Source organism: Podarcis gaigeae, assembly GCF_964106915.1.
Source record: "Podarcis gaigeae genome assembly, chromosome: 6".
Classification (NCBI taxonomy): domain Eukaryota; kingdom Metazoa; phylum Chordata; class Lepidosauria; order Squamata; family Lacertidae; genus Podarcis; species Podarcis gaigeae.
In genome coordinates this window covers 56,912,539-56,939,761 of record NC_139682.1, presented here as the reverse complement: position 1 = coordinate 56,939,761, position 27,223 = coordinate 56,912,539, and the positions used below count along the sequence as shown (strand labels likewise).

Sequence of the window (27,223 nt, the reverse complement as noted above, 5' to 3'; positions counted from 1 at the left end):
ATTGGGATGCTTTTGTTGTTCCTTTCTTTAGAGGATGAATACTTTTAGCATGGATTGAAGAACGGATTCCTTGAAATTTGCATATATAAATCAAAATTGTAGTTGTATGGTCTTCTGTTTCTTGGTGTCCTTAATATTAGATGATTAAAGATACTGCAATTTACTAATGAAAAGATGCATTTTTGAAGAGTAAAGGTCAGAGCCATACTTGAAGACTTCCATTGCCTGAAATGTCAACAGTAATTTTAATCAAGGAAATTTCTTGGCCATCATCAAAGTGCATTCCCTTTCATGATTCAAAAAAGCCATACTGCTGATGTTTATAATTATGGTACACTGCCATCAAAATCTTTGTTCATCAAACTTCATTACAAGGGTTTATTTGACATGCTGTAATACTGTTAATGCAGAACAGAAATGAAGCTATTAGTTTACCAGCAAATTCATTAAAATGGTGTAAGTATTATTGTCAATAGATACACCAGGAACATAAATTATCCTGTTCTGCCTATTGGTTTTATAGGGGTTTTTTGTGTTTTTGCTTTTGCTGTTGAACAGTTCCATATAAAGCAGCATAGAATGCCAGAGTTTTCTCCCATTAGCGAATAATTCTGCAGCCGTTTTTTATATGTTCTGTTGAATGGTTGAATATCACCTAAGGAAATATTCTAACTCAGGCACTCTTTTCGAAAGGAGAAACAGTTTTTCTTACTATACAGAAAGTCACAATGTGTTGAATGTGACATGAAAATGTTTTTGTAATAGAGGACTTATCAGACTTCACAAACATAAATTCATGATAGCCCAACATGAAGGCTGTTGGCCTTGACTTTTTTTAAAAAAATGTTTCTGTTAGCTAAAAACAACACGAGAAGACATTTCTAATCTGCCTGTCACCTCAGTGTCATTTTGTTGATATGCTGGAGATCCAGATAACCCAGTTTCTCCTTTATGAAAGCTATCAGAGTATTTTTTCTTATTTTTTGTAATCAATAAAAAAATAATGTCCAAGATTGTAATGGGCTTGAATGTTCATCTGCTCATTTTTTGGGACGCTCACTACAAGAAGAATATACAGTGGTACCTCAGTTTATGAATGTAATTTGTTCTGGAAGTCCGTTCTTAAACCAAAACTGTTCTTAAACCGAGGCACGCTTTCCGTAATGAGGCCTCCCACCATTGATGCCCTTCCACCGTTCCGCTTCTGTTCTTAGACCGAGGTAAAGTTTGCAAACCGGGACATTACTTCCGGTTTGCAGAGTTTGTAAACCGAATAGTTTGTAAACAGGGCTGTTCTTAAACCGAGGTACCACTGTACTATGATGAATCCATGGAACATAATGTGAATGTTTCTTAAATTGCATCATGATAGCTTTGTGTTCAAGATTGGAAGACTCAAATGACTGCATGGCCTTTCATTCTGTGCACTTAGCAAATAAATAACTTTTCTCAATTCCTGGACCTAAGACCTGTATAATGTTGTAAATTGTCTGTATTTAGCCTAACATTTCAATGATGAATATGGATCAAAATTTTCCTTGCGGATACAAGAAGCAGAACATCTGGAATTATCAAATTGATTCCATTTCATTTGCTTCAAGGGACAGATAATGTGCATTTGGACAGGTTTCTCCCCCCCCCCCAGTTTTACTCACTTTACTTTTCCATTTTTCTTAGCAGTTGTATGCTTTGCTTCCTGTGGTTTGCCAGCTGCTAGCGCTAACCATATACAGTCATACCTCTGGTTGAATGTGCTTCGGGTTGAGCGCGTTTGAGTTGCTCTCTGCGGCAACCCGGAAGTAACGGAGCGTGTTACTTCCGGGTTTTGCCGCTCACGCATGCGCAGACGCTCAAAATGACATCACGCGCATGCGCGGAAACAGCAAAACGTGACATGCGCAGACGCACCGTTGCTTGTTATGTTCGCTTCAGGATGCGTACGGGGCTCTGGAATGGATCCTGTTCGCATCCCAAGGTACCACTGTAATACACCTTCTTCTGTGGCATGGATTCTATCATTATTAGGTTTTCCATTCCAATCCTGGAGGATTGTTTGTTTAATTACATATTTATTCCCTACCCCCTTTTATGGACATAAGTCAAGTAGCTAAGTGCAGTGCCAAAATAGTGTGTCCTCTTATGGTCATGACAGATTTTTTAATGCAAAAACAAATAATTGATATTTCAGTGGACCAGGGGGTTGAGTACAAGATGTCACAAAATGACTGTTTTAATAAGGTGCCTTGGTGAAAATGATGTCACTGAGGGGTATTGAATGGGAAAACATATTTTTAATTTAATTGTAATATTTGACCAGGCAGATTTTAATGGGCTTAGGCTCTATGCAAGGGTACCAGTCTCTTCTGGTTCTGTCACTTTCCCCAGTTAAACATTCTCACAAAACCATAGAACTCAGATAGCCCAGAAGGCCATCTGGACACATCATTTTCACTGAATTCTAGCCATGCTTTAAAAACATCTTCACATGATATTAGCTTGCCGCTAAATTGAATGAGTACAGTATGTGCATTCAGATGCACACCCCATTGAAAGGATTGTGGTGCAAACAGATAACATTTATCTGCGATGTACATTTTGATGAACATCCTAATTTATGTGCATGGTTCATGATCCAGCAAATGATGTGTGCTCAGAAGTTTGCAAAAGCATTTCTTCCCTCAATAGCAAAAGCATTTCTTCCCTCAAACTTTAAAATGTGTTTTGTGTCAGGGACTTTAGGAATTATCAGGAAGGTAATTCACACAGAGAGAATTTGTTTTTGTTTTTTGTTTTATTTTTGAAATCTTTTCATCAAAAGATGCCTAGCATCAGGTGATCATAGGGAACAGACTTTCTGTCTTTGTCCATGGAATTGCATGGACCATTGATTTTGATTGGTTGAAATTACTTGAAGATGAAAGAAAAAATTCTCTGTTCCAGAAGGGAAATATGATGATAAGAAGTAACTTTCTCAGAGTTTGCTCCTGGAACAGGAAGGAACACAAATTATACCCTTTCTATCAAACAGTACCATTCTTGATTGCTTTTGGAAATGTCATGTACCGCTGCCCAGGTTACATAGTCTTCTCATTATGTAGTTAATACGAGGTGATCTTATTGAATATAGGCATTTGACATATGCCATTTGGTCATATGTGGTTGACTATTTGAACATTAATCAGCTAAATATAATATCAATTAATTAATTAACCCGATGATATAATTAACCTTATGATTGTTATGCATGGTTGGTTGGTTTTATTTTGTTGTAGTTTTTGTTCATGTTACGTTTCCTGGGTTTTTATGGTAAAGGGCAGGCAAGAAATCTAATAAACAATAACAATTAAACTATTCTGGATGCCTAAATGCATTTTTTTTAAACTATGCATCTGAATAGATGCTACTTGAAGTAAGAGCCTGTTGGTGGCTGCTGAAGCTATTTCCAGATGGGTTGTTGAGATGCTGCAAATGGGTATTTGGTAACTGGATTTTCCAGCTTTCCAGATTATTATTATTATTATTACTGCTACTACTACTACTATTAATTATTACTATTATTATATTTCTGTACTGTCCTTCATCCAAGGTTCACAGACTGGTTTGCTACATAAAGATACACAAATGCATAACATAGTAAGGAAAGCAACACGCCCAACCTGCAGTTTAAAAGACCCATAGAGCCTCAGGCAACAGCAAAGGATCCATAAATACACCCCCAAGCTGCATATCTTCTCCTTCAGAAAGAGTTTATCCCATCAAGAGCATGCAGCCTCTCATCCATCTGGTCTAGGGAAGCACCCACTAAGAGTGCTTCTGTCTTATCTGGCAGAGGGCCTTCTCACTAGCGGCATCCTCCCTGTGGAACGCCTTTCCATCAGATGTCAAACAAATAACTAGCTACAGTAATATTTCATGTTACGGATGCTTCAGGTTACGTGTTTTTGGGTTATGGACCGCGGGAAACCCGGAAGTACCGGAACGGGTTACTTCCGGGTTTTGCTGCTCGCGCATGCACGGAAGTGCTAAATAACTCTTTGCGCATGTGCAGAAGTGCTGAATCGTGCCTGTGCTTCAGGATGCGAATGCTGCAGGTTACGGACGTGCCTCTGTCATGGATTATGTCTGCAACCTGGGGTTCCACTGTATATGACTTTTAGAAGACTTGAAAAGGTAGTCCAGTACAGGGAAGGTTTTAATGGTTGATGTTTTATTGTGTTTTTAATATTTTGTTGTGAGCCTCCCAAAGTGTTGTTGGGCTTCAGCTTATTGGCTCCCATCTAGTCCATTACTGAGGCAAGACAAGGAGAAGTAGAGCTGTGTGTCATACTGTACAAAGGAGATCTGCTGAACTCCCTCAGTCTGGGGAACTGACAGCTGTAGGTTGCTACCAGACTATCCCCCTGTGCCTCCAAATTTCTTGATTGCCTGTATTCTGCTTGTGTTTGTCAGAATTTGATATATATTTTTCTGCATTGCTTCTGAAAAAACCCAGTATTTGTTGCTGTATTGCTCCTTTATCAATCCTAATGAATGGTTTTAAACCATCTCTAATCCCCCCATAAGACTATTCTTTGCGCTTCATTATGAGTACTTATTTTTAATAAAGAATGTTGACATTCTTAATTTCTAGTCTGGTTTTGGATTATTCTTGTCCAACTTTGGAGGAGCGTATAGTATTCTGCTTATATTACAAAATATTGACCACTCACAGCTGAAGGTAGAAGCTGGTTGTAGTGCTGAGGTTTTTATAATGGAAATCCTGGCTTAGACTGAGGAGTATTTTAAAAACATTCAGAGAATGCCTGTCACTTTTATCCATAAAATATATTTCCCAAAATTTATTGGAGACATTAAAAAAGCATTGGCTTCTGGTGAGCTTCAACTGATGTTCATAAAAAAGAAATTCTAAAGCCCATCCAATCTAATAAAAAAAAAAATTGGCAAGGTGGCAATTGATGGAGGAAAAATGCAGTGTTTTCTATTCCTTTTTCTAGGGCCTTTGTTTTAACATACTCTAGCTCAAAACAGGGGTTTTTTTGTAAATAATTTTTATTAGTTTCCCAATATTTCCCAAATAATAGCAGATTATAACAATGCCAATTAAACAGTATGGAACTTCTCAACATGCCTGAAAACTATCTATATTATTCCAAGAAGGCAACCATTTTGAAATATTTGGTTGCCATGGCTAGTTCATAATTACTTGAAGATCCAGATCAAACAGTGCTTGAGATACTAAGCTGTGTATCGTGAGAGTCTGAGTTGCACAACCTATTTCAGAGTGCAATGATGTTTTCTTCAGTTATTATTTGTGCTTAGTTTCTGCATAGTTTGGAAAAATGTGTCCTTTTTGGGACATTGCAGTGCAGTGCTGTACAGTGTACCCTTAATTTATTTCTGCTGTTTCTTCATGTTCCTTCTGTGCCATGATTCTGAAAAAAATAGATCTTTGCTAAGAAGTACTTAGGGTATAGGCTAGTACTCACAAATATGGAAGTCAGGTCCTGCTATTATAAAATTATACACGAGCTACCTGATGAGGTCTATGTATATGGAAAATTTCAAACTGATCCATGAAATTTGCCAGAGGTACAGCAAGTAAAATGTGCTGATAATTTACACATTTACTTTTGCTCCAGTTTTTGAAAAGGCATATCATGTTGTTACACGCACCTCAATCTTCACGAATGGTGCAAGATTCCAGGGGTTGAAGGCATACTTTATCCTGTGTCTGTGTTTCCTTTTGTATGATGAAGCACAGTGGAGACTGTGGTGCTTTTATGATATGTGGATTTTTTAAAACACACATATATACAACCTCAGCCAACGATAGAGAGAGTATGGAGCATTCAGATTCCAAGAGGGTCTCTTGCTTCTAGGTTTTCCACCTGTCTCTAGAAAAAATGAATTGGCCAGTTTTTGGACAAAAGTGCCCTTTATTGAGCTTAAAAAGGTAAAGGTAAAGGTACCCCTGCCCGTACGGGCCAGTCTTGACAGACTCTGGGGTTGTGCGCCCATCTCACTCAAGAGGCCAGGGGCCAGCGCTGTCCGGAGACACTTCCGGGTCACGTGGCCAGCGTGACATCGCTGCTCTGGCGAGCCAGAGCCGCACACGGAAACGCCGTTTACCTTCCCGCTGGTAAGCGGTCCCTATTTATCTACTTGCACCCGGAGGTGCTTTCAAACTGCTAGGTTGGCAGGCGCTGGGACCGAGCAGCGGGAGTGCACCCTGCCGCAGGGATTCGAACCGCCGACCTTTTGATCGGCAAGTCCTAGGCGCTGAGGCTTTAACCCACAGCGCCACCTGTGTCCCGCGAGCTTGGCTGGCCCCAAATGGCAGTTGTGTCACTGCTGGTGCGGCTCACAAGGAGCCTGGCCTGGCCAAGTGACAATAGAGAGAAGGGGGAGGAGTGTCCTTCCTTCCTTTTTGATGGTGCTCCTCCTTAGCCATCATCCACTGGTTTAGCATGGTGTGAGTCCGCTGTCGCATACCCCTTTTTGCCACCCTGACCTGACCTCTCCTCCCTCCTCCTTCCTTCTCCTATGCGTTTGAGTCTCTTCCAACACCAACGTGGGTGAGAGGCTGGAGCTGCGGTTCAAGTCACCCATGGGAGCCGGCCGTCTTCCCCTGGTCCCTGCCCATCTATGCGGTGAGAAGACAGGAGGTTGAATACAGGGAACACCCCTCCACAAAGGAGGGTAGGATTTGGTGTCATGAGAGTGTGTGTGCCCCCCAATCCCCACTCTGACCTGTCCTTTATTTTGCCCAACCTGCCCTGTATTTTACCTTGCAAAAGATGGCAACCCTACTTGCTTCTCCCATAGGTGCAGCAGACTGGGGTCTCAGAACTGAGAAATCAGCAGTGCTCTCTTTCTCACTTACAGCCTGTCCTGCTCAGCTCACAAGGTGTTCTTCACCCCCTTCCTCTTCCTTGTCTCTGCTAACAGACTGAAAAAGGTTTTTCCTAGTTTACATAATCCATACTGAAATGTAACATCATTTAAACCCATTTGTCTCTGCCCACTAACACACAGCTGGAGGAGGAGTCCCCCCTCTTCCTTTGACATATTATTCACCCTCCTAATGGCTTCTCTTGATGGGTTAATGGTAAAGGTAAAGGTACCCCTGCCCGTACGGGCCAATCTTGACAGACTCTGGGGTTGTGCGCCCATCTCACTTAAGAGGCCAGGGGCCAGCGCTGTCCGGAGACACTTCCGGGTCACGTGGCCAGCGTGACATCGCTGCTCTGGCGAGCCAGAGCCGCACACGGAAACGCCGTTTACCTTCCCGCTGGTAAGCGGTCCCTATTTATCTACTTGCACCCGGAGGTGCTTTCGAACTGCTAGGTTGGCAGGCGCTGGGACCGAGCAGCGGGAGCGCACCCCGCCGCAGGGATTCGAACCGCCGACTTTTCGATCGGCAAGTCCTAGGCGCTGAGGCTTTAACCCACAGCGCCACCTGCGTCCCTGATGGGTTAATGACTCAGCCATTATTACCGGTAGCTTTGTTCCTCTTGACACCTCCTCTTCCAGGTGGCTTCCTGGACAGGGAAAGCTGAGTCCAGCTACTTAAAGGCTAACTTTCAGCTTAACCCTCCAAGCACTGATTAATTCTAACTTTTATTAGACCCAGGAATTTAGAGGGATCTGGCCTTACACAAACTCATATATATTTCTTCCCTATTTTTATTTTTAATCATTTTGGTGAAGTTCTGAGCAGTAGGTTAAAGTTTTCAAGATTTTCTTGTCTCATTAAAGCCTGTGTCAACAACTCTGGCAAAATAAGGCAATGCTAACACAGTTTCATGTTTGAAGCAAGAATTCTGCCAGTACTGCAGTGTTTGCAGAGGGAGTCACCTAGTGGATACTGTAAGCAATGCCTATTAAGTTACAGAACAGAATATTGTAGTATGGGATCATGAACATTTTTGGACTCGGGGGCACATTTGGAAACCTGGTATAATGTTGTTGAGACACACATGCATGCTGTAGCCATACATAGGTGCAGGCACCCACACTCTGAAAATACATGTGTGTACAATTGTGTATCCCCACACCATAGTGTATCCAACCACACACATACACCCTACCCCAAACTGCAAGAACACATACATACAGGCACTGCACATCCCAGCTACTGTTTAACCTGTCCTGCCAGCACCGATGTAAGCAATGAAGAAGCATGTGTCAACTCACAGGAGGTTTCTTCTAACAATACAACAAGGCTTAGATGCTTTATGACACAATGCAGAACTAGGACAAATATTTGTTGGTTCTTGGTACTCCATCCTTCTCATCTGGATTTGTGCTTGAAAAGTGTGGGTGTATGGAGAGTATGCTGCAGTTTGTGACATTGCATAAACCATTACTGATGATGGGACAAATCTATTAAGCCTCAGCTTCTAAGTTCATGACTTTGTGGAGCTTGAGCCAATATGAGATAGCTTTAACTCTGGTTTTGAACAAGCAGGTGTTGTTATATTTTTATATTGAAAAAGCTGAATACTAACTATTTCTCAAATGTGCAAAATGTGATTTTGATCAATTAAGGACATAATAAATTTTCTGGATTATTTGCAGATTCTGAAAATGACATTAGATTTGTTTTCCTGCATCTTTTTATCTTATGCATGCTGCACATGCAATTCCAGGGCAACGAGCATTGCACTCAGCACAGGGTGTCACACATTGGCCAGATTTGCCTCAGCATGTTGGCCTTCAATCCCATGCTAACAAGCAACACTGATTTCAGAGTACTGAGTTATTTAAAAAATACAGTGTATCTAAGCAACAGTGTTTTTATAATGTTCATTCCTTTCCCTCAGCTTTGCATGTCACCACTGCATGTACTTAAAAAAAAAACACCTTTAAATTAAACTAACATAATTTGGAGGGGGAAAAAATCTTTTCTTTGTTATGATATTATTAGATTTGAATCAAATGATATTATTAGATTTGAATCAAATGGAGTTTCTGCTTGCCATGCTCTTTGTAGAACTTTTCAACATAACCTTTCCTGTTAAAGCTATTACATTACTAATATTAGTTTGTCTTTAGATAGAGTATTGTATTAAATGTTGATTTTCTGAATAGGGATTTACTGAGATGGCCTTAAAAATCTTTGAATATAATCTCTGAAATAAGTTGATGATGGTAAATTGCAGAAGACTACTTACTGCATCTAAAATGATGGCAACTGTCAGCAAATCCAAATCCAATAACTTTATTCCCTCTTGCATTTGACTTCCACTTTTTCTGCAGATGGAAAAGTCACTGGGTACCAAAGTTGTACCATTTTTGTTAATGATGTAGATGGGTTGGTGGGGAAGAACCATAGCTTGGTGGTGGAGCACATGGTTTGCGTGCAATATGTCATAGTTGCAGTATTCAGCATCTCAAGGTAAGGCTGGAAAAGACTTACCGTATGTCTAAAACCATGAGGAGCCAGTGTAAGGCTTGATTCATATTTCACCTTAAGCCATACTTAATGCTTTAATGTGAATAAAGAGTGTGTGAGTGCATGCTATTCAAAAGTTCCTGCTTTGCCCTTCCCTTGCTGCTGCTGTGCTTGAGACAAAACAAACCAGGAGCAGAATTCAAGGTTTGTTATTGGCTTACTACTTGTGTTTTTTTGGGGGGAAACAAACCACAAGCTTCAGTTTGCATGTGCAAAGCCAGCCTCTGGTGTGCTTTCTTTCTGGAGGGGCAGCAGATGAAGCGGGGTGGGTTGGGGGTAGGGAAGTACAAGGATTTTTGAGCAGCATGCACTGAAACACTCTTCATTCACATTAAACTAGGGTGGGGAACTTCAGGTCCAGTGGTCTTTATCCAGCCATTGAGACCCCAACCCAGTCCTTGTTTTGCCCCCTGCTTAAGTGCATTTGGGATGCGGGTGGCGCTGTGGGTTAAACACTGAGCCTAGGACTTGCCGATCAGAAAGTCAGCGGTTCAAATCCCCGCGACAGGGTGAGCTTCTGTTGCTTGGTCCCTGCTCCTGCCAACCTAGCAGTTCAAAAGCACGTCAAGTGCAAGTAGATCAATAGGTATCACTCCAGCAGGAAGGTAAACGGCGTTTCCGTGCGCTGCTCTGGTTCGCCAGAAGCAGCTTAGGCATGCTGGCCACATGATCTGAAAGCTGTACGCCGGCTCCCTCGGCCAGTAAAGCGAGATGAGCACCGCAGCCCCAGAGTCGGCCATGACTGGACCTAATGGTCAGGGGTCCCTTTACCTTTACTAAGTGCATTTGTCTGGCTGGAACATGTTCTTAAATGCCTCTTGTTTGCCTGGATGGAGGAAGGAGGTGTATATGTGTGTGTGTGTGTGTGTGTGTGTGTGTGTGTGTGTGTGTGTGTGTGTGGTGGTGGGATGGTTGGAGTATACAGCCTACTGTTTTAGCCTAAAGGAAAGTCACATCTTCTGGTCCTTCCACTTTTTGCCTCTGGCTCAGCATAACACTGTTATATGGTTCCCAAAAGATTACCCATGAAGGATTGTGACCTTGGGCTTAAGAAATGTCTCTACCTGTGCACTAAATCATAGTTATTTTTAGCTATGTTTTAATGTGGTGCCCAAACCACACCTAATTCATAATGAGCTAGATTTTTTAAAAATATTTTAAGCTGATTTACTGGGCAATTTGTTACCCAAAGCAGCTTAAAATCAAAACATCTGCCTCTGTCCCAGAACTACAACCAGGCACTGGTTTAGTATTCTGAGAACGGACAGGAAAGGTGAAGTTGAATATCATTAGCATACCGATGTAGCCAAACTTTTGGATGGCTTCCTAGTGGTTTCATATTGAAGTTGAACAGCATGGGGAACAAAACAGACTGCTTTGGGAACCTGCAAGCAGGGGCAGAGCAAAAGTCCTTCAGCATCACCTTTTAAATCCTTCCTGGATGGTTGCACCCTTATCACTGTAATACACAGATGGACCAATATCCTGATAGTTTAAACCCTATGATCCTAAGGTTGATCTTTGTTAAATGCTAAGTATTTTTGTTAAATGCTAAGTATTTTTCCAGGGTAGGAAAAAAAGTCTGCATATCACTAAGTTGTGGTGATTCTGAATAGCCATACTTTGGCTTTAGGCTGCTTGGGGATTCATAGAGATTTGTCACCTTGTTCTAATAACTGAGATTTGGAAAGTGGGGATTGTAATCTATTAAAAATAATTTTTTGCGGTTTAGGTTGTCCGTAAATGAGAGCTTCTATTTCTGTATTGAAATTTCAGAAAGTTAGTGTGTGTTTGTGTAGGGAAAGGCCCTCAACACACATTAGACTAGTGTTATGTTTTCCCTAAGCTACCAGATATTTTCATGGTGCTAATCTCCATGGAGAACTCTAAATCCATATAACATTATTGAATGCAAATGTTTGCTTTGGCACAGTTGTGTGTGTGAATTTAGCATTTTCTCTAGTATTTTCTCTATTGGCTCAAAGTGTAATCCCCCCCTTTATTAGTATTTTATCCTCTAAAGCAGGGGCGTCTAACTCAAATTCATCGGGGGCCGCATCAGCAGTTTGGTCACCCTCAAAGGGCCGGTTCTATCTGTAGGACTTACAGTACAGGAGAGAAGGGTTCAGGCAGCCGTTGGATCTGTCACATCACAGGATGGCATGCGCTCAATATAAAAACAAGTGGCCGGCGCCGCTAGAGGGCAGACATTCTCTGGCTTGTAGGCTGCCGCACATGTGCTGAAGAGGCGGCTTTATTGTGTCAAAAAAAAAAGCGAGAATAAAAGGTGAAGGCTGGCCGCCGGCGGACACGGGCCACATGATGAGGTCTGGCGGGCCGGATTCGGCCCGTGGACCTTGTGTTTGACACCCGTGCTCTAAAGTTTCTACCAAGACTTGGTCCTTCCTAAATTTCATGACAGTTTGATGTCTTGGTACTTCTTTTTGGAAAAATTCACTTTAGGGAGTGAAATTATATATATATATATATAAATTAATATATAGTATTAATTTAGTTCATAATGAGTTTTGGTGTAAAAATGGATTATCAGTTTTCATTTTGATTTCTGGACTATTCTGTCCCCTAACATCTGCAAATGTTCACCTCTCTCAACATGCTATCTTGGTTCCTCCAGTCTTTGTACTAAAAGTTAGTTTCTTGAACAGTTTATGGAAATACAGGATTTTATACTAGAGCTGTTATTTTAAAAACACTTGGTAAACACCACTGAAGACAGTGGAATTTTCTTTCAGGTAAAGATGCATAGGATTGTACTGTAAGACAGTCTACTTATTTTGGATTCTGTACATGGGGGTGATTTTACCATTCATCTGAAAGTACAAAGAAGGCGATCAGTGGTATTTTAGAGCCTTGCCTTCCTTCTGTATCCAACTTGGTACAAGTAAAGAACACACAGAGATTCTCAGCTTTGATAATTGCATTGACAATTAGGTTTTAGGCTCTCTAAGAAATATACCTGTGATGGGATAATGAGCTGCTTGTGCGTAAAAGCTTGATCCCTCTGGGGTTTGGCTGGTCATCCAAACCGAGGCACTAACGGAGCCCCCAAAACATGGCTCCGTCAGTCGCTGGTAGAATCTGACAGTGGGCGTCTACGGAACTTACGCCAACATAAAAGCTGTTTGACGGACATGCGCCTTCGTGACTCTCTGCGTGACAGTTTCCGGTGAAGGGTGGGAGTTCCTAAGGGGGGTCTTGTTCCCTCTTCACTATTCTCACTAGAAGTATCCCAGAGCCTCCCCTCCGCTGTAACTCCTGCACTCCCCCTGCTGGTTCCTTCTTCTGCTGCAGAGTCTCTCCTATTCTCCTGGAGCCTGTCCACCACCTGTCCTTCCGATGGCAGTTCCCTGACAATACCTTTAAACTTTTAAAATTAATTACATTTTATGTATCAGCCATTTGATTTATGGCTTCATAATATCTCCATGTTAATCTTTCAAAACTGATTATCAGTTCCATCTGCTTTCTACTTCCTTGACAGCTTCCTTTGCCTTGAATTCAGTTGTTGACATCCATGTCATTGTTTGACATTCATTGTACCAAACTCTAATTCTAAAAAATATTTACAGTATAGTAAAAAAGGAAAGAAAAGAAGTATCATTGGCACATGTGCATTTAATGATGTTCATTGTACTAAGTGGAACCAGCATGCATATTGGCATAAAAGAAGTTCAGCTGGAGTTGTGAGCTCTGTATTTTTAGGTAATAGCTAAAAGAAACAGAGTAATGAAGCTAGCAGCAGTGGAATAAAACAAAGTGTCACAATTTTGTTTAAGTTTTGATTATTGTCTGTTATGGAGAATGGTGATAGGCACAACAATATACAGAATAACCTATCTCCTTCAGGTCTATAGTATCTTTTTGAGATGGAGCAGCCTGACTTGCACACAAAATTATCTACATCTAGATGTGCCACAGACTTGTGATGTTTGCTGTTATATTTTTTTTAGATATACTGCCAGTTCCTAGTGTGTGTGTGTGTGTGTGTGTGTGTGTGTGTCTTTTAGTGACCTTTCCATTATGAAGCCCTGATTTGTTTGCCAAGTACGGTACTTGCAGTTAATGGCAGCAGTGAGATGGAGGGCAATACGAGACCACCACTGACCACCAACTGAGGAGAAGGGGGCCCCAAGGTCTCCAATTGCCAGCAGTTTGCCTCCACATGACTGCTTCAGTTTCCAGTGCTTGCACCTTTGCCATGCAATGCCTGCCAGTATGGATGTGAGACTCCCCTTTAGCTTAGGCAGCCACTTAACACCTTACAGCAGAGTTTTCCAAACTGTGTATCGCAACATGTTAGTGTGCCAGCTGCAGTGTGTAGGTATGTTGCGTGAACACTCCCTACATTCCTCCCGGGTCTGGAAAGGGGTTAGTTTATCCTCCAATTTGCTAGTAAAACTGAATTACTTTGTCATGAAGTGATGCACATCTGAAAAGTGTGTAACCAACATGAAAAGTTTGGAAAGCTCTGCTTTTCAGTTTCTGAATCTTGGAGGCTATCAGTATATTTTTGCCTTTGGAGCACTCCCACACACTGGCAATATGCATTTATTCTTGGTTGCAGCTTGTAGTTAGTGAGGACAGAACTTAAACCACAAGGCAGGGTTTGAATGATACCCTGAGCCAAAACCTGGCTTAGCTCACAGTGGTGCAGGAGTGAAAAAAGATGGGGGAGGAGCAAAGCAGTTGTGACGTCTTGTCTGGCAGGTGTCACACACTTGTGCATAAGCCTTGGTTCCGCTTACTATGACATGTTACCTGGCCAGTGCTTCCATCCTAATTTTAGAATCCAGGAGTTCAGCGATCTGAACAGAGCTCTATTACTGCTCCAATTATACAGCTGCAATATTGTTTCCAGTCACTCAGCTGCAGTTAACAAACAGCTCCTTTTCCTGCCAGTGTGTGTATTCTAGGAAGAGAATGACTGCAGACTTGTTCCATTAGAAGTAACATGCAAGTCTTGTTCCTACCATTCTTTGGCAATCATTTCAAAGCCAAAACGTTGTCTTCTCTCTTCTGCTCAATGTTAGAATCTGTTCAGAAGGGCAATATGACAACAGAAAATATTTTTCTACTTATTTCCCTCAACTTTCCTTTTATCATCTGATTTGAAAATAGGGGGAGCCATTGTGGTGACCTCCAGATGCTGTTGGATGCCAGTTCCCATCAGCCCTAGAAAATATGACCCATGGTCAGGGGAGATGGGATCCGTAGTCCAACAAATTGCTGGAGGGTCACAGGTTCCTCAACCCTGTTTTGATGTATGTTTTTCACTTTCATCTTCCTAACTCCCTCTCCCTCAGCCCTACTGTGGACCTACTACTTGTTTCACAGCCACCATAATGACTCTGCCCATGTGGTTTTTCTGCAGGATATGTGATATTCACCTGTGATCCCTATTCTGTTCTTTTGGTTCTGCAATACAACAGACAACTCATGCACACCCAGTTCCAGATCTTTTATTACGGTTCAGTTGGGGTCTGTATTTGAACTGTCATTCAAATATTCAAGTGGTTTTTTAAAAAAGACGGGAGGTACAGGCAATCCTTATTTTGCACAGGGGTTATATTCCAAACCCACACATGCATTGGCGAGGCCCAAATAAAGCACCCCACATTTCCCCCATTCACTCTTTTTTGTAACATTTTGGTAATGTTTTAGGGTCACTTCTGGGTTCAGTGCCATCCGTGCATGCACAATTGTGTGTCAATCGGATGCATGTAAGTTGGTTGTTGCCTGTACTTAGTTTTTTTTTTTAAAAAAAGGCATATTGAAAATATTTTAGCTCCTTAAATTGGAGGTGCTTCATCCTTAAAAAAAATAGTAGGATTTGGATTGAGACTACCACCAGCTGAGTTTTACTTTTGCAAGGGGGCTTTCCCCCCTTCTCTCCTCTGAGACCTCCTGTGCAAGGTATCCATGCACATTTTCCACCAAGCCGACTTTACACTGCAGGTCTGCACTCCAACCCAGTCAGGAGTAGCTTTTACTGGATACAGGAAGAGAGAAAATTCCATTGTGTGTGCTACTCCAGATCTAGATATTTGTAAATATACACTGAGAGTCATTTATTTTTTAATTCTTTTATTTTAAAAAAGTATCATCCATCTTTCCAGAAAAATTGCCCATGGTTGTATACAATAAAATGTATGAAGCCAAATTCAATAAAAGCATAAATATTCATCAGCAGAGAACAGGAATGCACACCAGCTCACAGCCTAAATGCCAGCCTGAAGAGGAAAGTTTTCACATGCCAAAAGTTAAAGCCAAGCTAGCAGCCAAACTATGAATAACCACTCAGTTCTGGGCACCACAATTTAAGGATATTGACAAGCTGGAACATGTGCAGAGGAGAGCAACCTAGATGATCAAGGGTCTGGAAACAAAGCCTTATGAGAAAAGGTTGAGGGAATTGGGCATGTTTAGCATGGTAAAGAGGAGAATGAGAGGAGATATGATAGCCATCTGCAAATATCTAAAGGGCTGTCACATGGAGGACTGAGCAAGCTAGTTTTCTCCCAACCTGGAGGGTAGGACCCGAACCAACAAATTCATGTTACAAGAAAGATTCCAACCAAACAGCAGGAAGAACTTTTGACAGTAAGAGCTGACAGTGAAACAGACTTCCATGAGAGGTGGTGAACTCTCCTTCCCTGGAGGTTTTTAAGCAGAGGCTGTCTGGCCATCTGTCATGTATGATCTTGTTGAGACTAGATAACCCTAGGGGTCCCTTCCATCTCTCCAATTCTATGATTCTAGAATAACTTCTGCCCAATCCAAAACCACCTTTCCTGTAGCAAAACATAACCACTGAATTGTATTAGTCTCATTCGTATCCTTCACTTTGTGAAACTGGACACTACAACTTGTTTAGCCAGGAACCTTTTGATGGGTGAACAAGTGTTGCATCCCAGTGGGAAATCGCCCGAGCTGTCATTTGTTCCCTCTGTCTCTCCAGCTCATTCTGTGAGAGCAGCCAACCCACAGGAAGAGTTTTATCAGGAATAGTCCCCCCGCTTCTCAGCTGTTTTTGATACAGTAAACAACTCATTACGTATTAAGATGGTTAGCTTTTATTAAGACGTATTGAAAATGTGTAACTGCAATTTCATGAAATACTGTACATAAAATCTCAGTAGTTGCATATTTTGAGAATCAGTTATCAACTAAATTAATAGAATGGATCCAAGATTTAGGTATATATTATTTGAGATGATTCAATATCTTTACATGTTTTATAATTGTAAAGGTTTTACTTGTTTTTAGAATTGTACTTTCTATTGTTGTTACCTGCCCTAAGACCCTTATAAACAAACAAGCAAACAAACAAATGTAAGACTCCTCTTTTGTATTGCTTCTGCCATTTTGTCTTGTCCTCCTCTATTTATTAACATTTCACATAGTAGGGTTTGTTTGTTAAAAAAATTGCAATTCAAATGAAATCTAGATATAAGTGCATATATATACTTTCCCAAAATTAAGAAGACGGTAGAATATGTCTAACTCTTGCAGGATTTTATTGGGTGATACTAAGCAGGTTATTCAGCAAGTTTTCTCTAACGGTTCTAAATTCTTGAGTTTGTCAGTCATCAGTCCTGCATTACTTTAAGTCAAATGTGTCTTAGAGCTGCAAAGATTAAGATATTTTTGCTGTCTTAATTTCCTCTTGTTTCCAGTGACACTGAGATCACCATTAACAGCAAGCAAAAATCTGCAAAATTGTTGTCACCCCCCTTTTGGATCTACAAAAATGGTGTAATTTTCCAAATTGTAGACATGACTTCATTTTGACATTCTTTCCTCACTTTTGCACACAGTGACTATATAAACAAGCATTTGGTGGATTTTTGAAGGAATGACTAAAATCGTCATCAAAATGTTAGGTTTTTAGCTCTTTTAAATTCTTGTGCTGCAGTAGCTTCTCCAGCAATTCTTCATACATTAATCCAGAGCTCATGTTCAATATCAGTATTCTCTGTAATACTAATGCCTTTCCTTCAAATGAGTCCCTGATGCAGTCCTACCAGTTTTCATTCTGACCTACTTTGTGTATCCAGTCCTCTGTCAGAATTATGCCATTGTTTAGGGAATACAGAAAAGCATCAATGTGAAACTTTGTTAAAGCAATGATTCTAAATCAATGATTTAAATCAGTTGTGTGTTTTTAAAGATCATGTTTTGAATTACCTTGATTTAAATCAATCCACATTGGCAAGTGGTCCTGAACCAGGGCCAACTGAATTAAATGGTAGCACCCACACCAGCATTCCACCTTTATGGATTACTGGCATGCTGCTATTGGTTTCTACCATGTGTTTTAACTTACCATGGTATCTAGCATGAGGTTCAGTCAAGCCATTCCACATGGGAAGCAATTTTGACAATATCTGGACCTCAGTCACATGGAAGAACATTTTTGCAGAATCCAAAATCATGCCATAAATCATGCAACAGCTGGGGGCAAAGCTAAGAAGAGTTGAATATTTGAATTGTCACCATTAAAATATAGGATCCCCCCCACCCCCGGCAGCTGATCCAGCCTTTTCCTGATATAGATATTCAATGATAGGCAAGGTTTCACCTATTGAATGCCTTCCTTTTCAGCACCGAAGTCCTAAAAAGGCAGTGAGACATATCACTAACTAAACCAGCTTTTGCCAGCCTGGTACCCTCTGATGTTTTGAATTTCAGCTCACTTCATTCCTGACCAATGGCCACACTGCCTTGTGCTGATGTGAGTTGTACTGCAAAGCAGCTGGTGGGCACCAGGTTGGGGGACGCTCATGCAGAAGTAATTTTACAGTTGCCCTGGGTATTTTTTTAAAAAATCCTTTCTACAAAAGGATAAATTCAATTGAATAAAAATAAGTGTCTTGTTCTGAAAGGACACTGCAGTGCAAGTTCCCAGTAAAAATGTTATTTTCTTTAGACATGTCATAGGTGCATTCTGTATGATGTCTCAAAGCAGCAAGAATAAGCAAATGACCTAGTTTGGCAGACACCACAAAAGCCACAAAAGCTCTGGGGATAGTTTAGTATGTTAGGCAAATATTTCAAACATATCTTTGTTTTGAGTGTGAGTCACTGCAGTTTTATGTGTCATTAAAGCTATTTGTTCATTGTTCTTAATTAGGTAAAGTTCTAAAGCACTGCAGCAAACTCTTGTCGAATCATCACCCTTTCCATTCAGCCTTATCTCATTGTGAAGCCCCAGTGGGTGCTTTTATCAGAAACAACAGGACCTCTGTACAGCACAGTATGCACTATGAATGAAAACTGAAACATCCTTGGGAAGTTGGAGTTATTGCTATAGAGATTAGTGTCAGACTGCAACCCAGCATTGCCTTTTGGAGACAAACCTCACATTTATGTAAAAATGCATGTAATAAAGCTCTCATTAGCACGCAGCTACTCACACAGTAGGAACGCGGGTGGCGCTGTGGGTTAAACCACAGAGCCTAGGACTTGCTGATAGGCGGTTGGCGGTTTGAATCCCCGCGACAGAGTGAGCTCCCGTTGTTCGGTCCCTCCTCCTGCCAACGTAGCTGTTCGAAAGCACATCAAAGTGCAAGTAGATAAATAGATACCGCTCCAGCGGGAAGGTAAACGCCGTTTCCGTACGCTGCTCTGGTTCACCAGAAGCGGCTTAGTCATGCTGGCCACATGACCTGGAAGCTGTACGCCAGCTCCCTCGGCCAGTAAAGCGAGATGAGCGCTGCAACCCCAGAGTCGGCCACGACTGGACCTAATGGTCAGGGGTCCCTTTACCTTTTTACTCACACAGTGGGACTTCCCTTCCTGTACTCCTTCCTGCAACCTCCCATGCCCCTGCAATTCTGCTCTGGAACAGGCTGGGGGAGGGGTGTGGGATGGCAGCAGTGGGGGGGGGGTAGTCTGTTCTACAAACAATAAGGCAGATGGACATATATCACCCAGTGTTTTTAAATATGAAAAGCAGACTCAGGAAGCTGCAGTTTTGAGTGAAAGAGCAATGGCACAATATTTAACCATTTCCAGTGGTTTATCTTTCCTCTTGCAATCCCCCATTCCCTGGCAACTCGATTAGTAATTACCCAAATTGTGTTTCGAGTGAACAAAGACTCAAGAACCAAACTTTTCTCAAAACAAGTCCCTGAAGGGTGCTTTTCTTTTCTTTTTTAAATTAAGCTTTGTTACATATGTATTAAAATGTAACATATAGTTTGTACCTTTGTAGTCCCAGGTACTATTGATTGTGAATGAATGAGACACATTTCAATGGCTAGGTTTATGCACAATAAATATAGAATTGGGAGCACAGACCTCATACTATGATTGCTGCAGGGCAACCTAGCTATTTAACCTATTGCTCACCATTCATGGTAGATAACAATATACAGTCAAACCTCGGCTGACACACGTAATCCATTCCGGAAGACGGTTCAACTTCTGAAATGTTCGACCCCCGAGCATCAAAGGCGATTGGCAAAGTCAATGGAGAAGAAAGAAGAAAACTCTGGGTTTTCAGCGTTTGGGAGCCAAAACTTTCCAAAATGGAGCCGTTTGGTTGGGAACCGAGGTTTAACTGTATTTGCATTATTTTGCCCAGGTCCAAAAGTACGAATAAGCTCCTGTGACTTGCAAGAAATGTGTGCTTTTTGTGTATAGACTTGCCTAGGCATGTGCCTTTATTAGGTTTGCAACCCGTGTTTGTTGTGGGGTAGGAAGGAAAAGGAGAAGGAAAAGCCGCTATAAGACTCCTTCGGGTAGTGATAAAGTGGGATATCGAATCTAAACTCTTCTTCTTCTTCTTCTTCTTCTTCTTCTTCTTCTTCTTCTTCTTCTTCTTCTTCTTTTGGGGGGGGGGCAGCTCAGAGACCAGGGGGCAGCAGCAGTGGTTGCCCAGAGGACTCCAAAGGAGAAGAGGATGAGGGTACACAAGGGAGGTTGTTCAAAAAAGGGTGAGATCCTGCCAGCTCTGCAGGCAAGGGGTGAGATTACTGGGCTCCTGAGCCCCACAGGGGTGCTGCATGGTCAAGAGAGCCATGGAATCAAAAAGGTTGAAAACCCCTCCTTTATTGCCATGGCTTGTCTGTTATTGTTACTGCTGCATTTTTTTTAAAAAACAATAGGAATTTGGCATGAAGATGATCTGACATTTTATTTGAAAGTCTATCTACATTAAACTTATGTTGTAAACATATGCATATTGCCAATTGGCCTCAGCTTTTTAATAGTTCTCTGGCTTTAGTTTTGGTACCCGCTGGGGAGGTAAATGTTGCTAACATTATGAAGATTGTGTTGATACTTCTCTTTAAAATTGTTCCCCAATAGTATCTATGTTTTCTGTATGCATGTAGTTCAGCTGTTGTAGATAGTCCAGTTCAAGCCTTTTGTTTCTGTGTCATGATATCTTGGTAAAAGTGCTAAAATGGTTGCTAATGAATTTCGGAATTGTATTGCCCAAGCAATGAAAGAGTGCAAATGTACACCCACAGGGATTTTCCTGGTACTGAACCCATCCCATATGTGAAAAACAGTTTAGCACTTTGATGTTGGGTGAGATACTTGGGAGAGGGAGAGAGAAATCTGATGGGTTACAAAATGTAACCACTCTACCACCATTTTAAATGAGAAAAATGTACCCATGCAGTACTTCCATAGCTTTAGGAGAAAGTGGATCTATGTATAAATTGTAGTCATTACTTCTAGAATTGTAGTCATTACTTCTAGAATTGTAGTCATTACTTCTAGAAACTGAAACAACTTACAAAACTGTGGCTCCCATCCTATGTATGCTTACCTGGGAGTGAGCTCTGTTGAACAAAGTGGGACTTCCACTTTATTTACAGATCTCACTACCTCAAAGAGGTAATCTCCCCAAAGCTACATGCATCAAAGAGGAATTGTGGCTATTTCATTGGGCAGGATCCAGTGTTAAGCATATGGGTCCGGACTAGCAGACACTTTTCTCTGCTCCCTCCTAATGGCAGCTCTCCTACAAGATACCCAGCTGGATGAGGTGAGCTGAGGTGTGGGAAGCTGTGTGGGAAGTGAGGATCCTTGAAAACCATGGGAAGCTTCTATGAGGAGCTCATCTCCCATAGCATTCAGTGCTACTCGTTCAGCCCACCCATTCAGCGGGGTTTCTGAGCCTTGGAGGAGCGTGACAAGGCAAGGAAGTCAACTTCCACCAGCCTTGCTATGCACATTTAACTCTGGATCTGATCCACAGCTTTTAAAAACTATTTTGATGAGGAGTACTGTATGCTTTCTGAAATATATTTGTTATTATTGTGATTTTTAAAAAGACATTTAGGGTCGCTGTATTTCTCATGCTCTGATAGTATAATGTTTTGAAACTGAAATGGATATGGCTATTAAAGCATTGCACATGGGCACACTTCCAGGACTTCTTGTATCCTTCAAGAGTAGCATGTTATCCGGTTGAACTGTCTAACAGGCTACAATTCAAACTCTAGATTGCGTGTAGCAAAGAAATAGGAACCTATGATTTTGACGAGCAACTCATTAGAAGCCAGCTCATATACACTATCCTATAATGAGTCAAAGGTCAGGCAGCTGGCACATTAGAAAGAGTGTTTTTGAAGGTCATCTATTCTTACAGTTTGCACAATGAAAATGGGTCAATGTTCAGGTGTAAAAAAAAATCAGTAAAAATGGAGGCTGCAATTTAGCACATAAGCAAGAGCTCTCAGTTCACACTCATTTTAATTATTTCAGTTAAAGGCAGGAGGAGTGAAGCACAGTCATGTATGCTACTTTTTCAGTGTTGCATAAATAACATTCCATTCTTATTTTCCTCATTTCACATTTTTTTAAAGATTAATGTGCTGCCCTTGTCCTACATAGTAGTTCTGCCAGGGATGGATCCACAAGATCTGAATTCATTTTTGTTTTGCAAACACTTGCCTCAGTATATTGCTTGGTAAAGACTTGGGTGGCTGAATAGAAGCAAAATGCAACCTGGACCGGCAGGAATTTGGTACCCAATGTTTATGTTTCAGAAGAACATTTCAGGGCCTACGGTCAAAGTGCCACTTCCCATCCCCCTTCAACCTACAAGACTCCCCCAAAATAAATAATAACTAAAAACAAAAACTGTTGTTTCACCTGCTCCTGTAGTAAAAGAAAATATTCTTAGAAATATTATCATTTATTCAGGTTTCAATATAAGGTGGTGGCAGGGAAAGCAACAATCAATGTCAGTGGTTAATTCCTTAGGAATTGGACCTTGATTACTTTGAAACTTTTTTTTTATTCTCTCCTGATTTCTTGAGGCAGACTGCCAGTAGTAGGTGGATCATGCTGACGGGAACAAGTAAGATACAGCACCACTCTTGTTGAGGAGCTCATCATTATGTTTTTCTCTTCCTCCTCTCCTTTCTTTAACAGTGAATGGTGCCTACAATCATTGTAATTTGATATCTGAGAAGAATAACTTGATGGATGTGGAGATGACAAATAGCTTGGGGCCCGTGTGTAGACAGAACCTGCTCATCCACTCAGGAAGCTCGCTTACCCGAGACCACCCGTTGCCTTGTGAAAGACTCCTACATGTTAGTCAGCTGAACTTGTCTCACTCAGACACAAGGTATCGTTTTCAATTTTGACTGCCTTATGTGCTCTTATCGTTTCAGAAGTTGTCACAGGTCTGTAAACTTCAACAGTTACACACTATGCTTTTTTTTGCCAACTTGAGTTATTAATCTTTTTATTTATTAACTGTCTGTACTGCCCTTCATCCAAGGATCACAGGGTGGTTTACAATATACATAACATACATGATAAAATAACATTACAAAACATAACATTACAAAAATACATAACATAGTAACAAACAACAACACCCCCCTAGTTTAAAATGCCATAGATTGTTTAATTAGCTGAAGGCCTGCGAGAAAGACCGTTTACCGTAACTCTGATGGTGGTGACATTTGCAGCTTTTCCCGGCCGAGAGTGGGACGCAGTAGCCCAGCGCAGCCCTCTGCTTTGGCCTTGGCTGGCCACAGGGGCTGGCGGATTGCCTGCCAATAATTAAAAAATAATAATGAGCCACTCAGGGGCCCAAAAGAGTGGGGATGCCCCACCTGTGGACCTGGCTAGGTCAGTCTTCAGTCTGGTTTGCGTGCAGGGCACAAAAGCAGGGTGTGCTGTTGTCTGTGCACAGTCCAGAATGGGCATCATGGGCATCAGCAGACCAGTGGAGATGAAGGAGCAGTTGTTGACATTCCTGGATCCATAGAGGCCGGAAAATAGCAAGGATCACCCACTCCACATCCTCCTCAGGGCTTGAGCAGTGGGGTTGTTTTTTTGTTTTTGTTTTTAAAGTTTCCCTCCCTCAGGTTTCAGTACCAACTTTGTTTCCTCCCATTTTCCTTTTCTTTTAGTCTGGTTTACTTCCACCCCGACAGGCAAATGCTTTAGAGCACCGGGAGTCTTGGAGGCTGCAGAACATTTCCTTCCCTCCCCCTACACCTGTATTCTTCTACAGGAGGAATGTTTTTGCTTGGTGCCTAAATATATGTAAGGAAGGCACTGAGCAAGCCTCCCAGGGGAGAGCATTCCACCTTGTACTTCAAGTATGCCCTTCTTTTGTGTTCCAGTTCTAAGAATCAAAAGGGGGGGGGGCAATAGTTTCCTCTTGGCTTATTGAAATAGGCTTTATCCATTACCACTATCTCTGATATGGTTTCCTGTAGTCAAAATGAGATCAAGATTTGCCATTCCAAGAGGTGGTTTGTTGCTCACCCCCTTTAGCCAAACATGCAGCATGAATAGCTAATGACTGGATAGTAAGTAAAGAAGGGGATTTTTGCTCAACAAACATGTGGATGAGACATTGGTCTCCTTTTCACCATCCTCTCCAATTACTTATTTCAAGGGTAGCCCTGCAGATGTTGTTGGACTACAACTTCCGTTGGTCCCAGCCGGCTTGGCCAATTGTTATGGATGATGTGGAGGGCACCTCAGTTATGGAGTGCATTCATTCCATGTTTGAGGCTTGATCCCATCTTCAGTAAATAATTTGTTGTAGATCCAAAGAAAATTCCTGGGTTCTGGACAAGCTGCTGACGCGAGTTTAGAATGAATCAGGGATCTGGCCTCAAGTACTAGAAAAAGGATGCTTTCAAGATACAACTTGAAGGAAGGTAGAAAATAATAAAACAATCCCCATAGCAGTATTTCCCATAAGAGGATATCATAAATTCCCATCTAGTTAACAGGACATTTGTATCTCTATCTCTCCCCCCCCTATAAAAAAAATCCTTTAAGACGTTTGTGCTTTTTTAAGGATAGAAAACTAAAAAACAACAACCATTTTTTATCCTACTTACATAAGGTAACATTATTGCAAAGTTTGAATCTGGTAGCCTTCAAAGAAGATGTCAATTGTTGAGAGAAACTTGCTGTGAATTTTTATTTTTTAAAGGTGATCCATCAGTTACTCTGTTTTTTCGCTGAACAATATTGACCTTTTTGAGAATCTTGAGGGGGGGGGAATACCCTTCAAAGTTGAAACTTTTATATGAGATACTTTAATTCATAAATACTCCATGTCTAGAACCATCTTATTCAAATTTCCATATACATGGCATGAGGAAACAAGGGCTCTTAACTTATTCATGGCAATTTAGCTGCTTTTGATTTTGTTATATATGTTTGTTAACTCCATCTTGACCCTGTTATGAATCCACATGGTACTTACTGCTAACAATCTGGTTTTATTCTTTCACTGAATACAATTATGATGCAAAGATAATTGGGGTTGGAGCAAACAAAAGGAGGAAGAGAAGACCTTGCTTAGATCTTTTCAGGAGCTTTTTGAAAAATCCATAATGAGGAAATGACAGATGCCTGTATACAGGGGATCATAGTACTCCCTTACGAAATATGAACTCCTTACAACTCTATCTCAGGGAAGATTCCCAGAACAACACAGGATTATGTGCCATAGAACTTGAGAGAGCCGCTATTGTGATATAAAGCAGCAGGTGACTGGGGTAATTCCCTTTACTCCTAAAGCTTGGCTTGGGCTCTGTAGGCTTTGCCTTTTTCTCAGAAACTGGAAGAACGTAGAATGAATGCTAGTGTTTCTCAGGGGTTCCATGGTTTGTTTGTTTTCTTGCTTGCTTTTGGCACCTCAGGTCCTGCATAATTTTATGTTTCTGTAGATGTATTAAGAGCCCCTTGCTGTGATGTCATCCCACAATCTTGTGGTATTTTTTAAAGTTCACACACACACACCCCAACCAGCAATTAGCTTTGCAAATTTCTGACTGCTGAAACTTCACTAAGCTTCAGCCTTTCTAAACCTGGTGAGTACTGTGGATAGGATTCCTCCAATTGCCATCACAGCTATTAAAAAGGAGCTTTCCTCCTACAGTGGCCAAATATTTAATATAGCCCATTATTTTGTCAGTGGATTCTCTGTTCACTGGTAACTAGGAGATCATATATGCATTTTTGCGGGGGGGGGGCAGTAGTTTTGCAGTTTATTTTTCAGTGCCCAGCTTAATTTCTGATCCTCTCATCTTCATTCATACAGACACCCCTGTGGATTCTAGATATTTTCTTAACTCAAATGACACTTTTGTGCAGTCCTACCACAGTCTCCCAGTGCTACACTCAGAGCATGACTTTGTAGGTAGGAACAGAACCACTGTAAAACAGTGCCCATGTTGCAATTTCCCCCTCTATCCACCCCTTTCCTGCTTTATGCATGCTGATTTACTGTTGCAATCAACACTCAGTGACGTGGGTCTGCTGCCATCACATGTAGTTTTGCTGGTAGTTTGGACTTTGGAGTTCACAGGTACCTGCCAATATAGTGTGCAGCTTGAGTATCTACTTTTCCGATTTTGGTCTTGAGTCAAAAGCCATTGTGGGGCAAAGGCTGTCCTTGTGTGCTACCATGCTTTCTTCATGTAGCACCATTTAAATGTTCAGTGTATAAGTTCTATGAAAATGAATCCAAGAGAAAGGTCCTGTCTGAGGTTAAAAACATAAGCATGTGGTGTCCATTATCCTTAACCTCCTTTAAAGTTACAGTTTCACTAGGGTTTGAGACTACCGGGCAATAGAGGGGAAGCATTGTGATAACAGTATACTGGAAGCTTCCTTTGCTGTGGTCATTTTGGCCATTCCTGCTTCCCAGTCCATAAATAACAGAAAAGAGAATTTCTGTGGTTCTGTCTTTAATTCCTAGATTTGCAACCACAAAGAAAACCCCAATAAAAGCCTATAACACCTGTGCCATCAGCAAAAAAAAAATGTTGTAGACAACTAACTGACTGTTGCAAATAAAATGTCCATTTAACCTAATATGCTAAAATCCTTTATCTTCTTTCAGTCCTCCTTGACTTATTTAAGAGCTGTATTCCAGAGATAACCTTTTCTTCTTCTTCTTCTTCTCCTACCCACAAGTTCATGGCTTTGAAAGCTATGCAGTACATTTTCACTGCATTGAATAGATAAATGAGATACATATGTTTTGATAGAAAAATCCTAATCGTTTATTCACTGCAACTGGTCCTGATAAACAGCTAATATTGGCAATTTTTCAGATAATCCATTATTAGGCACAGAAAATAACGTTTTTGCTGGATTCAGTCATAAAAGCAGAAGAAGGAGCATGTTGCAGAAGCTGGGAAAATGTAGCAGAAAACTTTCAAAACTTGCAGTGGAGTGATCTAGAAAATTTATATATGTGTGTAAAAAATCTGAAGAAAATTGAATGAAGTT

At 41.2% G+C, this 27,223-nt stretch overlaps 1 protein-coding gene across 6 annotated transcripts in view; it reads left to right on the top strand.

Annotated features, from left to right (window-relative positions):
• Positions 1 to 27,223, top strand: part of GLIS1 (GLIS family zinc finger 1) — a 193,791-nt gene that overhangs the window by 55,573 nt on the left and 110,995 nt on the right. For all 6 annotated transcript variants that reach the window (XR_014565253.1, XM_083742612.1, XM_083742614.1 and 3 more), the window contains one exon: positions 22,874 to 23,072. Coding sequence is in view for 5 of the 6 variants with exons in the window: in XM_083742612.1 (XP_083598738.1) it covers positions 22,874 to 23,072 (199 nt within the window). In the remaining variant the exon portion in view is untranslated. The remainder of the gene's footprint in view (positions 1 to 22,873; positions 23,073 to 27,223) is intronic.